Below are 13,389 nucleotides of genomic sequence, written 5' to 3'. Positions count from 1 at the left end.
AGTTATAAAAACTTGTACCTTCTGGGAATGAGAAAATGCATTTATTTAATCTTAACACCACAGTTTTTAGGGCTAGAAGAAATTCTGAAATGTATTAGTAGTAGGTATCACTGTTATCATTGTTATTACCATTGTCATCACCAACATTTACAGAAGAGATCAAGGAAATTTAAACAATTTCCCCAAAGCCCACCGTTGGTGCTAAAGCCCCTAAGTCTTGGTCCAGTGCTTTGCCCATTCAAAACAATATCCTATTTCTTCTAATATTATTACCCCCACCACACTTCCTTGCCAGCTGAGTCAAAGTCCCAGTGACTAAATTTGGTATGATGACACCTCCCCCTCTGATGAAACCTGACTAACAGCATATACTGTTAGGCAGGAGCCTGGTGTTACTGATATTTACACAGGTCTTCCTTTTCGATCCACACCCATTTCTAACATTTTAGGATAGGCTAGTGCAACTCACTGTGTTGGGGAAGTTGGTGGACACAGGGAAGAGGTGAAATAAAATCTCTGATAATTCCAGGCGGAGGCCAAATTTTGGAGGGAAAGTCATAAGACTGTACACAGAACTGTGTTTCGCTTCCTTACTTTAGGTTTTGGTTGGATTTGGCTTTGTCACAATGATCTAGTTATTTCTGAAATTGTAAATGACATTAAAGAAGGTGTAAAACTGTTATCTCCTCAAAGGCAAGTGGGGGCAGGGGCGTCTGCAGGTGGAGAATGGTTGGAAAACAAAGGCCCAGGCTCTTCCCACCTCACCTGCTTCGCTGTGGAGCCTTCAGGTTGGTCTCTCTGCTTTGTCTCCTCCAGCCACTTTGCATACTGCTTTTTGGAGCTCATTCTTCAATAATTTTTAACCTTATGTCCCTGCGTGAGGACTCAGTGGCTTCCTGCTCTCTGCAGTTTCCTTGCTGGATCCCTGTGGCTTCCAAGGCAGTCGCTAAAATTCTGGAAGCCAGCTAGGCTGAGGCAGCCTGTTGGCTTGGGTCTGAATGTGGCCATTAACTTGCCAAGAGCCCTGAATGTGTTATGGAACTTCCCTGTATTTGTCCTGTGATATGGGATTAAATGTAACTTCTCTGCATGACTCACTGGCAGGAGAAAATGCACGCAAAACTCCTTTGCTGTGAAACATTGGGCGTGTCTATCTTCCTGAGTGGGCAGGGGTTATGTCCCAAGCTGACATCTAACACTATCTTGAAAACAGAGCAGGTTCTCAACAGATGTGTACTGAATAAGGACTTACTGCCCAGCACCCCCTGCCGACAAGATCTCAGACGGCTATAAACATGCAATCCCACATCCCTCAGGGCTTCATACACTGTGGGTGCTCAATCGAGATTTTGTGAAGCAATGAATCAATGAATGAAAGCAAATCTTACTTCAGCTGGGCAGCCCTTTCTGATCATGATATTGACTGAGCGCTGACTCTCTACCAACTATTCTTTCAAGAGCTACCAACATCCATTAGCTCACTGAAATCCTCACAGCAAAGAGGGGAAACTGCAGCGTGGGGAGAATGCTGACCAAGGCCCCAGGTCACAGAGGCAGCAGAGGTGGACTGGGAAGGGAGCCTGGCAGCTCGGGCACACCCTCCTAACCATGGGGGAGCCTCCTCGTTCAGGCGGCCTCTGTCTCCAAGCCTTTTCTCGTGCTGTGCTTTTCATTCGGGATGTCCTTCCACTGACCTAACATCCTTCTATTCTTCACCAGAGACCCCCTCCAGTCCCACGGGTCACAGGGAGCCCTTCGGGGGTACTCCAGCATTGGGCTCGCTTTCGGATTCAGACTGCAGGGCTGCTTACTGTGGCAGAGCTTCTCAACTCGAGGGAAAGCCTTATCCAGAATAGTGATTCTCTATCCTCCAATCCTGTGCAGCACAAAGTGTGTTACATAACAGATTCTCAGTCTACACTGACAGTCTGACTGTCCAACTTAGTGAGGGTGGGAACAGCTGATGCCGAGTGTTTACCAGATTCCAGACCTTGAGCTTGAAGATGGAAATGGCAGCCCACTCCAGTATTCTTGCCTGGAAAATCCCATTGACAGAGGAGCCTAGCAGGCTACAGTCCATGAGGTCGCAAGAGTCGGACACAACTTAGCGACCACCACCACCACCGGATCTTGAGCTAAGCTCTTCACTTGGACTTCAGTCTTATAAGATACACAGTTGCCCCATTTTAGAGTCACCTTGTGGTCTGATCAAGCTGGAGTCTGTGTGACTCCACAGGATGCTCTCTGATTCACATCTGCTGTCACCTTGGCCACAAGCAAATGCAATTCCTGCCACCCTTCTATTAGCCACAGTTGGACAAGTTACAAGGTAGCAAGGATGTTGGGTTTGTAAAGGAAGCAGTTATTTACCTGCAAGAGTCAGTTTTCCTTCATAGAGAAGGTGTCTGTTGGTTGGTGACAGGATGTTTTCTGCCATGTGTTCTTTAAAAATGTGTTTCAGGCACTGGGAAAACAAGCGAGACAATCAAAGAGATGTTAGTGATTAGAAGACGCAGCGCATTCCAGGAGCTGCGGCAATGTGACCCTGTCTACAAAGCTGGAGACATTTGGAAATGCCAGTAAGTGGGCATGCGGCTGGGGAAGAATGGGCAAACCTCTCAGAAGGACCAGCCTGGGAACGGCGTGATGAGTCCAGCCGCCCCACCACACACAATGCCATGTGGATGAAGGCTTTACATCTGCGAGACTTACAATTCTGGTGGGCAGCTGGGGACTATGTAATAAGATTAGCGTACTTCACTCAAACGCCAAACTTCTGGCAAGGGATGTATGTTCCAACTGACCCCTTTTGTACCTCTGGAATGAAAAACCTTTTATCTCGATCCCAAAGTGGAGGCCACACTACAATCTCCTGTAGATGTCTGAACTTCTGAAAATTGTCAAGCCACTTCACTTTTCCTTCAAGATCCTCTAAAAGACAAGACACATACAATATATTTTTAAATGTATGAGACATTACAGCATAAAATTTAACCAAGATCCATAGAAATCATTCAGACACTGAACCCCTGGAGGTTCATTTAACATTATTTCTCACTGTTTGAACACCTTAGAAAAACTCACTAATTTGAAATCAGCCTCTTGCAGAGAATATGAAGCTGAACTAATTCAGTAAATTGTAAACGTGCATTTTTATTTCAATAATACTAATAATGCCCCTGGTAGCTCTCTCATACTCTCTGCATCATACAGCTGATTATAGGAAGGAAAAAAATCAGACTAACAAGGACAAGCATATCTTTGTCTTAATCATAAAACACACATTCCCTTTATGGTAAAGTTGATTATGTCTTTTGGTAAGAATGTGTTTTTTCTTCAAAGTTTAGTTTGAAGAAAAGTTCTCGTCAAAGAACTTTTGAAAACAAAGAAAAGTTTTCTTCAAAGTTCTTCAAATACTAGTTTCCCAGTATTTTTAATAACGTATTGCTATTGAGGTTTTGAAATGAGTTTTGAAAATATGGAGGGCAAGTCGTAGACCCATAGAATCAATGGTTAGGGGAATCTTTGAGAATTCACTATCTTTAAGCTCATAAACTTAGAGGAAGGCCACAGGGATCTCTTTCCTCAACAATGAAAATTCAGATTTTGTTGAGAAATTCCTGGAAGAGATGCTATCTTCCTCACAAACCTATCAAAATGAGTAATAATCTTAAAAATTACTTTAAAATTTAAAAAAGTCTGTTTTTAATTGAATTTCCTGTCAATCAATTTGATAAGCTTAATTCTAGTTCATTGGGTAGGTCATTAGAGAATTTGAACAAAAACTTTTAAAAAAAGGGGAAAAAACTCCTAATTGAGTGGTCATTTTACTTTTAAATATGAAAAGAAAAAATACATCATTTCTGTACAGCTGGTAATTATCAATTTGAATTGTTCCTTTTTGATGCTCCCTAGGAAATCTTTTATGGACACCTATCATGGATTTCTTTATTTGGATTTGACTATACATAGCTACCCAAATAGACTTAAATTATTACAGGGCTTGCTCTTTTATCCCCTAATTTCAGTTCTAAATATTGCAGTTGGCATTATATTTAGATTGGCCCTCGATTTCAGTGACCTAAAAAAAAAAATGACGGTGGTACTTTATCCTCCGGAAAGGCTTTTCATGCTGTTTACTTCCATTTGCTTTGTGTGTGGGCTCAGTGTGGATGTTAAAAACAAAGCGCCTTCATCATCTGGGAAGTAGAGGTTTTCCTGCCTGAACTCACATCTGAAAACCTTGGAGACGGAGCCACGGCTTGCGTGACCCCTTAGGAGTTAGGAGTTCTCACATGGTTGGCCAGGATGTGAGTGGAGCCCATTGTTTTGGGTGTGTTTGATTTACATTGCAAATTCAAAGTCAAATCCACATTTCCGAGAGCCAGTGACCTCAAGCCGATGGAATTACCTCCTAGGATGGAAGCCCAGCTGGTTCCCAGGAGCCACAGGGCCCCCCAACTCTTTGACTAAAGCTGACACTGGAGCTCTGGGTCCCTCATCTCAGGGACTTACGGATTGCCTTTTCCACCTTTTCCTTGATGGAGTAGATCATGATTTTCTCCGTAGAGTCTGTACTCCTTTTCCAGATATTCTTCAGCAACAAGGGGTATCGAGTCAGCCTGTGCAGCGGGGCCACGAGCAGCTCAGGCAGGTGAAGGCGCCTGCACTGGTCATGTTGCTCACACCACTGGGGAAGGCAAAACCAGGCCTGTCAGAACACTGCTTCTCCTATTGGGGCACACTGAGGAATCTGGACACAAGCAAACCTTAAGAGATCTCACTCAGTACTGACAGCACACCTGTGAGCTTGCTGGGAAAAAGTATAAGGACTGAATATTCATTGGAAGGACTAGATCTTGCTTTTGAAAATCCCATATTAAACCGTCTTAGCAAGCATTTATCTACTAGTACTGAATTCAGAATCTCAAATGGGTTTATTTTTTTGCAATGTGCTTACGAAGTATTATACACACATTCCAGCCTTGTTCACCCTTCTGACCGACTGTGGTTTTCCCTTTTCCTCCTCCTGGGCCCTCGGGGTTGATTTCTGGGTTTGCCAGCTCTGCTTCCTCCTTTGCTGCAGTGCAGTTAGGAAAACTGAGAATCAACACTGGGTGGGGAGGAAGGAAAAGGAAGGAGTCTTGCTTGTTGGGTGAGTTCCTTAACTCGCCTCTGTTGGAGGGAATCAGGATAATGAGAAAATGAAGGTGAAGAGGCTAAACCGATCTACATCATATAGAAGAGAGATGAGAAGAAAAAAGACACAGACGGTTGTCAACAGGGAGAGTTTGTTCAAGGAGGTGGCTGCCAGGTGTACATGCAATGGGGAAGACATGAAAGGAAATTTTAGTAAGTACTGCTACAAGTCAGGAGAAGGCAATGGCACCCCACTCCAGTACTGTTGCCTGGAAAATCCCATGGATGGAGGAGCCTGGTAGGCTGCAGTCCATGAGGTCGCTAAGAGTCAGACACGACTGAGTGACTTCACTTTCACTTTCCACTTTCATGCATTGGAGAAGGAAATGGCAACCCACTCCAGTGTTCTTGCCTGGAGAATCCCATGGACGGAGAAGCCCGGTAGGCTGCAGTCCATGGGGTCGCACAGAGTCGGACACCACTGAAGCGACTTGGCAGGCAGCTACAAGTCAGGCCTTACAAATGGCTGAGACAAGAAGTGAAAGGCAAAGGAGAAAAGGAATGCAGAGCTCCAAAGAACAGCAAGGAGAGATAACAGTCTTCCTAAGTGAACAATGAAAAGAAATAGAGGAAAACAACAGAATGGGAAAAGACTAGAGATCTCTTTAAGAAAACCAGAGATACCAAGGGAACATTTCATGCAAAGATAGTAACAATAAAGGACAGAAACAGTATGGGACCTAACGGAAGCTGAAGATAGTAAGAGGTAGTAAGAATACACAGAAGAACTGTATCAAAAAGGTCTTAATGACCCAAATAATCAAGATGGTGTGATCACTAACCTACAGCTAGACATTCTGGAGTGTGAAGTCAAGTGAGCCTTAGGAAGCATTACTAGGAACAAAGCTCGTGGAGGTGATAGAATTCTGGCTGAACTACTTAGAATCCCAAAAGATGATGTTGTAAAAGAGCTGCACTCAATATGACAGCAAATTTGGAAAACTCAGCAGTGGCTGCATGACTGAAAAAGGTGTTTTATTCCAATTCCAAAGAAAGGCAATGCCAAAGAATGTTCAAAGTACTGCACAATTGCACTCATTTCACATGCTAGCAAGGTAATGCTCAAAATCCTTCAAGCTAGGCTTCAATAGTACATGAACCAAGAACTTCCAGATGCTAAAGCTGGATTCGGAAAAGGCAGAGGAACCAGAGATCAAATTGCCAACATTTGTTAGACCATAGAGAAAGCAAAGGAATTCCAGAAAAACATCTACTTCTGGTTCATTGACTACACTAAAGCCTTTAACTGTGTTGATCACAGCAAACTGGAAAATTCTTAAAGAAATGGGAATACCAGACCACCTTACTTGCCTCCTGAGAAACCTATCTGCAGGTCAAGAAGCAACAGTTAGAACCAGACATGGAATAATGGATTGGTTCAAAGCTGGGAAAGGAGTACATCAAGGCTGTATATTGTCACTCTGCTTGTTTAACTTCTATGCAGAGCACATTATGAGAAATGCTCGGCTGGATGAATCACAAGCTGGAATCAAGACTGCCAGGACAAATATTAATAATCTCAGATATGCAGATGACACCACCTTAATGGCAGAAAGTGAAGAGGAACTAAATAGCTTTTTGGTGAAAGTAAAAGAGGAGAGTGAAGAAGTTGGCTTAAAACTTAACATTCAAAAAACGAAGATCAATGGCATCCTGTCCCATCACTTCATGGCAAACAGGTGGGGAAAAAATGGAAACAGTGACAGACTATTTTCCTGGGTTCCAAAGTCACTGTGATGGTGACTGCAGCCATGAAATTAAAAGATGCTTGTTCCTAGGGAAAAAATGCTATGATAAACCTAGACAGCAGGTTAAAAAGCAGAGACATCACTTTGTTGACAAAGGTCCATATGGTCAAAGCTGTGGTTTTTCCAGTAGTCATGTACAGATGTGAGAGCTGGACCATAAAGAAGGCTGAGCACCCAAGAATTGATGCTTTCGAGCTGTGGTGTTGGAGAAGACTCTTGAGAGTCCCTTGGACAAGAAGGGGATCCAACCAGTCAATCCTAAAAGAAATAAACATTCTGAACATTCATTGGAAGGACTGATGCTGATGCTGAAGTGCCAATACTTTGGCCACCTGATGCAAAGGGCTGACTCACTGAAAAAGAACCTGATGCTGGGAAAGATTGAAGGCAGGAGAAGAAGGGGACGACAGAGGATGAGATGGTTGGATGGCATCATCGACTCAACGGACATGATTTGAGCAAACTTTGGGAGATAGTGAAGGAGAGGGAAGCCGGCATGCTGCAGTCCACGGGGTTGTGAAGAACTGGACACAGCTTAGTGACAACAAGAACACGTGTGAAAGCCACAGCCACTACCCACCACCCCATTTTGCTGGCTCCATTCTTTTCTTTGGAAGAGAGCGCTTTCTCTTTTTTCCCCTCTCTTCCCTTCTCCAACTTTCCCCCTTTTCTCTCCTAGCCTCAAGCTTTGCAATTGTCCTTGTCTTCCATACCCTCCTACCCTAACAGCTATATCACATTTCTTCTAAAAACTTCCAGGACTCTTCTTTACGGGAATTCTGCCATGCATGATCTTTCCCACTTCCCCACCTACAGATGGCAGGTCAGAAAAGTGAGGCCAGAGGGGCACAGAGGACGGAGCTCTAGGGGCCAGGCTTTAAGGCTGAGGGACCGCCTCCCCTCCCTGCACCTCAGACTCCTCTTCTATAAAATGGGAGCAGGTATTAGATGACTTCCTAGTTTTCATCCAGCTCAAAATGATTGTGATCCTCACTAGGGTTGAAGGAATGAAGGAAGCAGAGACTGCAGCCACCAAAGAGCTAGGAACAGAAGGAGTGGAGGAAAGAGGTGTGGGAAGGCCGTCGTCATCTGTGGCCTTCAGTTTAGTTCAGTTGCTCTGTCGTGTCCAACTCTTTGCGACCCCATGGACTGCAGCACACCAGGCCTCCCCGTCCATCACCAACTCCCAGAGATTTAGTGGCTGATTTCTGTGCTGAGTCACTGGCAGCAGCATTCCAGCACTACCTGCTGGTCCTCGTGGGAAGCTGGGGAGCTCCAGTAATTCATTTCTCATCAGCAGTGAGGGATTCCCTCAAAACACACAGCCCCGGGTCACTGCTCCAAATTTCTATGCCGTGGGCAACAGTTCTGGTGGCCAGCACCCACTGGTGTTCAGGGTAAATAGAAAAGCACTGAATCTCCCTCAGATAGCAATCAGAAAAGAAATACCAGTGGTAAATAATTTAGACAAAAATCCAGGCAGAGATACACAAAATATTTATAGTGTTTTGAAAGGTCTCAGAAGAGTGAAAAAAAGAAAAGACATTTGATGATTTAAAAGTGAACCTATAACTTTTTCTTCCATTTCTCTGTTGGCTTTACTTTTCATGTCTATTAGGGAAAGAAAAGAAACTCTGTCATGAGAAATGGGATATAAAAGTCCTTTTCCTGGATGGGTCTAGATGAGTGGAATCTGCTTCAGCTTGATAATAAATAAATTTGTATATAGTTGGAAGATCAAGATCGTGGAATAGAAGGACACAGACCTTGCTAACTCCCACAAGTACATAAAAAATACATCTACACGTGTACCAGTTCTCACAGAATACCTACTGAAATTGCTGGCGGAAGAGCTCATACAACGAAAACTGCCAGGAAGATCACCATGCAACAAGGGAGGATGGGATAGGACCTGTACTCCTGGGAGAGAGCTGCGAAAGAGGAAAGGTTCCTTGCCCTAGGAACAAACTTTGCTGCATAGATCAGCCGGAACAGAACGGAAGCGTCAGAGGCTCAGAGAAGAGTGCAGCAATTGGCTTCAGCAGGCAGAAAAGAGAGACCAGCACACCTGGTCTCGGCCACCTTGCTGCACTCCCCAGCTCCATTCATGTGTCTGCGAGTGCGGGTCGGGGCTAGGTGCTGAATCTTGGGTTTCAGAGGACAGATCTGGGCAGAGGACTGGGGGTGGCCGTGCAGAGAAAGCCTGAAGGGGCCAGAGTGTGGACTGGGTGGCAACTGGGGCTGTGTGCGGGATGAAACTTGGATCTACTACAGAAGCCCTCTTGATAAGAAGCACCTGAAGGGAGAGGTGGGTTCACAGCAGAGCAGCCCCACAGAGTGCTCACAGTGGGCAGGGCTCTGTGAACACATGAGTGCCTGCTGTTGCCCCACACAGAGGTGGGGCTGAAATCTGAGCCTTATCAGGAGACTTTGCGACTGTAGTGGATTTATGCTGCGGCCGGTGCCTTTGTAAGCTAAGTGACTGTGGGACATCCCAGCAGAGGACTGATGCTCCCATAGCTGGGGCAAATCCAGAGTCAGCAGCTGCGAGTTTTGTGGGTCCATGTACGTGGAGGTGGGGCCAGGGTCTGCACTCGTCCCGTAGCTCTGAGGGGGTCGAGGAGCATGACTATGGGCAGCTAAGAAAGGTCCTGGGGCCTGACTTCAGGGAATCTGTGCCTGCAGATCTGAGCTGGTGGCTTTACGAGCACAGCACTTGAGGGACATCCAGGCCAACAGCCTGCATTCCCATGGCTGAGGAGGAGGTGAGGGCCATGCCAACAACCGTGTACTCTGGAGGCACACACGGGGGTGACAGACACCATGGAGTGCACTTCAGTGGACAGCTCCTGATGAGGAATACTCATGGTTCCTCCCCTAGTGGTAATGCTCCAGGACTGCCGACCTCACACCGCAGTTCAGAAACAAGATGATGTGGGGGGCTTCTACTCCAACTGGGGAGCAGACTGTGCTCCCAACAAAGCTGTGACAACCACAGACCAAATAGGAGGCTCTGCTCAACTTCCAGCGCAGGCTCTGGTCACCACAAAAACAATCACACTCCCTGTGAAGGGGATAACAACCAGCATACAGGAGGAAAGAAACAGCAGGCACCCATACTAGATGCAGCCCTTGCACCAAAAATATTAAGGCTCAGACTACACAAGGATGCTCCTACATAAAAACAACTCTTCAAGACCATAGAAATTACTGTTTCTCCTAAATCCAGGGGCAAAGAAATAAAACTGAAACCAAGAAACAGAGGAACTATTTCCAAAAACAGGACAGGAGAAATCTCCAGTAAAACAGAATGCGCTACCAGATTCTGAGTTCAAAAAGAAGATAAGGCTTCCTGGGTGGCTCAGTGGTGAAGAATTCACCTGCCAATGCAGGAGACATGGGTTTGATCCCTGATCTGGAGTCATGAAGCAACTACAGAGCCCACGTGCCACATGCTACCGAGCCCTCGTGCTGCAACTACCAAACCCACTTGCCCTTGGTACAGCTTGTGTTCTGCAACAGGAGAAGCCACCACAATGAGAAGCCCACGCACCACAACTAGACACGAGCCTCTGGTCACGGCAATGAACTCAGCACAGCCAAAAAATCAGTACCGTTACGAAAAGAAAGCAACAACTAACAAATTAAGGAAGGGCATTGAGAGAAATGCAGATCACTTTAGCGAGGAACTACCAATAGAAACTACAAAGAGAAACCAATTAAAATGAGAAAATGTATATGCTGAGATGAAGGCAAGCTAAAGGCAATAAATAACAAACTGAACAATGCAGGGTTTCCCTGATGGCTCAGCAGTAAAAGAATCTGCCTGCTGATGTAGGAGACATGGGTTTGATCCCTGATCCAGGGAGATTTCACATGCTGTGGATCAACCGAGCCTGTGTACCACAAGTAATGAGCCAGCGCTCTAGAGCCTGCACATCACGACTGCTGAGCCCACACACCTCTACCACGGAAGCCCGCATGCCCTAGAGCCCGTGCTCCACAAGAGAAGCCACGGCAATGAGAAGTCCACGCACCACAACTGGAGGGCGGCCCCCACTCACCACAACTGGACAAAAGCCTGTGCAACAACACAGACTCAGCACAGCCATAAATAAATAAATGTATTTAAAAAACAATGTAGGGCAAATAACTGATCAATAAGACAGAATAGTAATGGAAATCAATCAGAAATGTAGACAGAAAGTTAAATGAAAACAAGAAAATACATGAGATTTATGGGATAATATAAAGTGAGCTGATCTACAATCTAACCTAACACTGGAAAGAAATGAACAAATAAAGCCTAAAGTCAGCATAAGGAAGGAAATAATAAGAAGTCAGAGAGGAAGAAATAGAATAGAGATCAGAAAATAGAAAACAAAACAAAACCAATGAAACCAAGAGCTGGTTTTTTGAAAGGGGAAACAAAATTGGGGCTTCCCTGGAGGCTCAGTGGTAAAGAATCTGCCTGCAATGCAGAAGATGTGGGTCTGATCCCTGGTCAGGAAGATTCCCCTAGAGAAGAAAATGGCAACCCACTCCAGTATTCTTGCCTGGGAAATCCCATGGACAGAGGAGCCTGGAAGGCTATCGTCCACAGGGTGGCAAGAGAGTCAGACATGATTTAATGAGTAAAACAACAGCGACAAAACAAAATTCACAAACTCTGGCCAGGTTCACCAAGAAGAAATGAAAGGACCAAAATAAAACAAGAAATGAAAGAGGAAGCACAATAACTGATTTTGCAGAAATACAAAAATCTGTGGGAGACTACTACAAAGAATTATATACCAACAAGCTGGACAACCTAGAAGAAATGGATAAGTTTTTAGGGACACACAGCCCACCAAAACAGAATCAAGAAGAGATAAGTAATTTAAACAGATTGATCACTAGAAGTGAAATATAATCTCTAATAACAATAATAAAAAAGCTCTCAGACTTCCCTAATGGTCCAGTGGTTAAGAATCTGCCTGCTAATGCAGGGACATGAGTTTGAAACCTGGTCTGAGAAGATTCCACATGCCTCATGGCAATTAAGCCCATGCATGTTTGCTGAAACTAAAAAAAAAAAAAAAAACAACACAACCCCCTGCAAAGAAAAGTCTAAGATCCAATGAGTTTGCTGGGGAATCCTACCAAACATACAATGAACTTATACCAATCCTTTTCAAAGTCTTCTTTAAGACTGAAGAGTAGGGGATTTCCCAAAGTCATTCTATGAAGCTACCATCACTCTGATACCAAAACCAGGAAAAGACCATATGAAAAAAGAAAATTATAGGTCACTATCTTTGATGAATACAAATATAAAAATTCTCAACAAAATTCAGCAAACCAAATACAACCGCAAGTAAAAAGGATAATAATATACACAATCAAGCTGGATTCAACCTAGAGTCACAAGGACAGTTCAACATAAGCAATACACCACATCAACAAAAGAAAAGACAAAAAACCCCCCATGATCATCTCAACAGATGCAGAAAAAGCATTGGATAAAATGTAACATCCATTTATTATTAAAAAAAAAAAACCAAAAACTCTCCAGAAAGTGGGCACAGAGGAAACCTACCTCAACATAATAAAGGCCATATATTAACATTTGCAAAAGTGAAAAGCTGAAAGCATTTCCTCTAAGATCAGGAACAAGTCAAAGATGTCCATTCTTGCCACTTTTATTCAACCTTAGTTTTAGAAGTCCTAGCCAAGGTAATCAGAAAAGAAACAGAAATAAAAGGGATTCAAATTGGAAAAGAAGTAAAAATGTCACTGTTTGCAGATGACAGGATACAATATACAGAAAATGCTAAAGATGTTACCACAAAAATGCTAGAGTTTCTCAATGAATTTGGTAAAACTGCAGGACACAAAATTAATACACAGAAATCTGTTGTATTTTCATAAACTAACAACAAAAGACCAGAAAGAGAAATTAGAGAAACAATCTCATTTACCATTGCATCAAAAAGAATAAAATACCTAGGAATAAACCTACCTAAAGAGCCAAAAGATCTGTATTCTGAAAACTATAAGATGCTGATATAAGAAATCAAAGATGACATAAACAGATGGAAAGATACACTGTGTTCTTGGATTGGAAGAAGCAATATTGTCAAAATGACTATATGACCCCAAAGCAATCTACAGATTCAGTGCAATCTCTATCAAACTACCAGTGGCGTTTTTTTATAGAACTAGAACAAAAACTTTTATAATTTGTATGGAAACACAAAAGATCCCAAATGGCCAAAACAATCTTGATACAGAAAAATGGAACTGGAAGAATCAGACTCCCTGACTACAGACTATACTACAAAGCTACAGTCATCAGAACAGTATGGTACTGGCACAAAAGACAAATACATAGATTAATGGAGCATGATAGAAAGCCCAGAAATAAACCCATGCACCTATGGTCAATTACTCTTTGACAAAG

At 43.7% G+C, this 13,389-nt stretch overlaps 1 protein-coding gene across 5 annotated transcripts in view; it reads right to left on the bottom strand.

Annotated features, from left to right (window-relative positions):
- PLEKHG7 (pleckstrin homology and RhoGEF domain containing G7) overlaps window positions 1–13,389 on the bottom strand; it is an 88,303-nt gene that overhangs the window by 14,673 nt on the left and 60,241 nt on the right. For all 5 annotated transcript variants that reach the window (XM_070788565.1, XM_070788564.1, XM_019960346.2 and 2 more), the window contains 3 exons: window positions 4,516–4,690; window positions 2,816–2,931; window positions 2,371–2,464 (listed from right to left, as the gene is read on the bottom strand). In XM_070788565.1, the coding sequence (XP_070644666.1) occupies window positions 2,371–2,464; window positions 2,816–2,931; window positions 4,516–4,690 (385 nt within the window). The remainder of the gene's footprint in view (window positions 1–2,370; window positions 2,465–2,815; window positions 2,932–4,515; window positions 4,691–13,389) is intronic.

This window comes from Bos indicus, chromosome 5, assembly GCF_029378745.1.
Source record: "Bos indicus isolate NIAB-ARS_2022 breed Sahiwal x Tharparkar chromosome 5, NIAB-ARS_B.indTharparkar_mat_pri_1.0, whole genome shotgun sequence".
Taxonomy (NCBI): domain Eukaryota; kingdom Metazoa; phylum Chordata; class Mammalia; order Artiodactyla; family Bovidae; genus Bos; species Bos indicus.
Note: the sequence above shows the minus strand (reverse complement) of the source record. Positions and strands in the feature narration are given on the sequence as shown.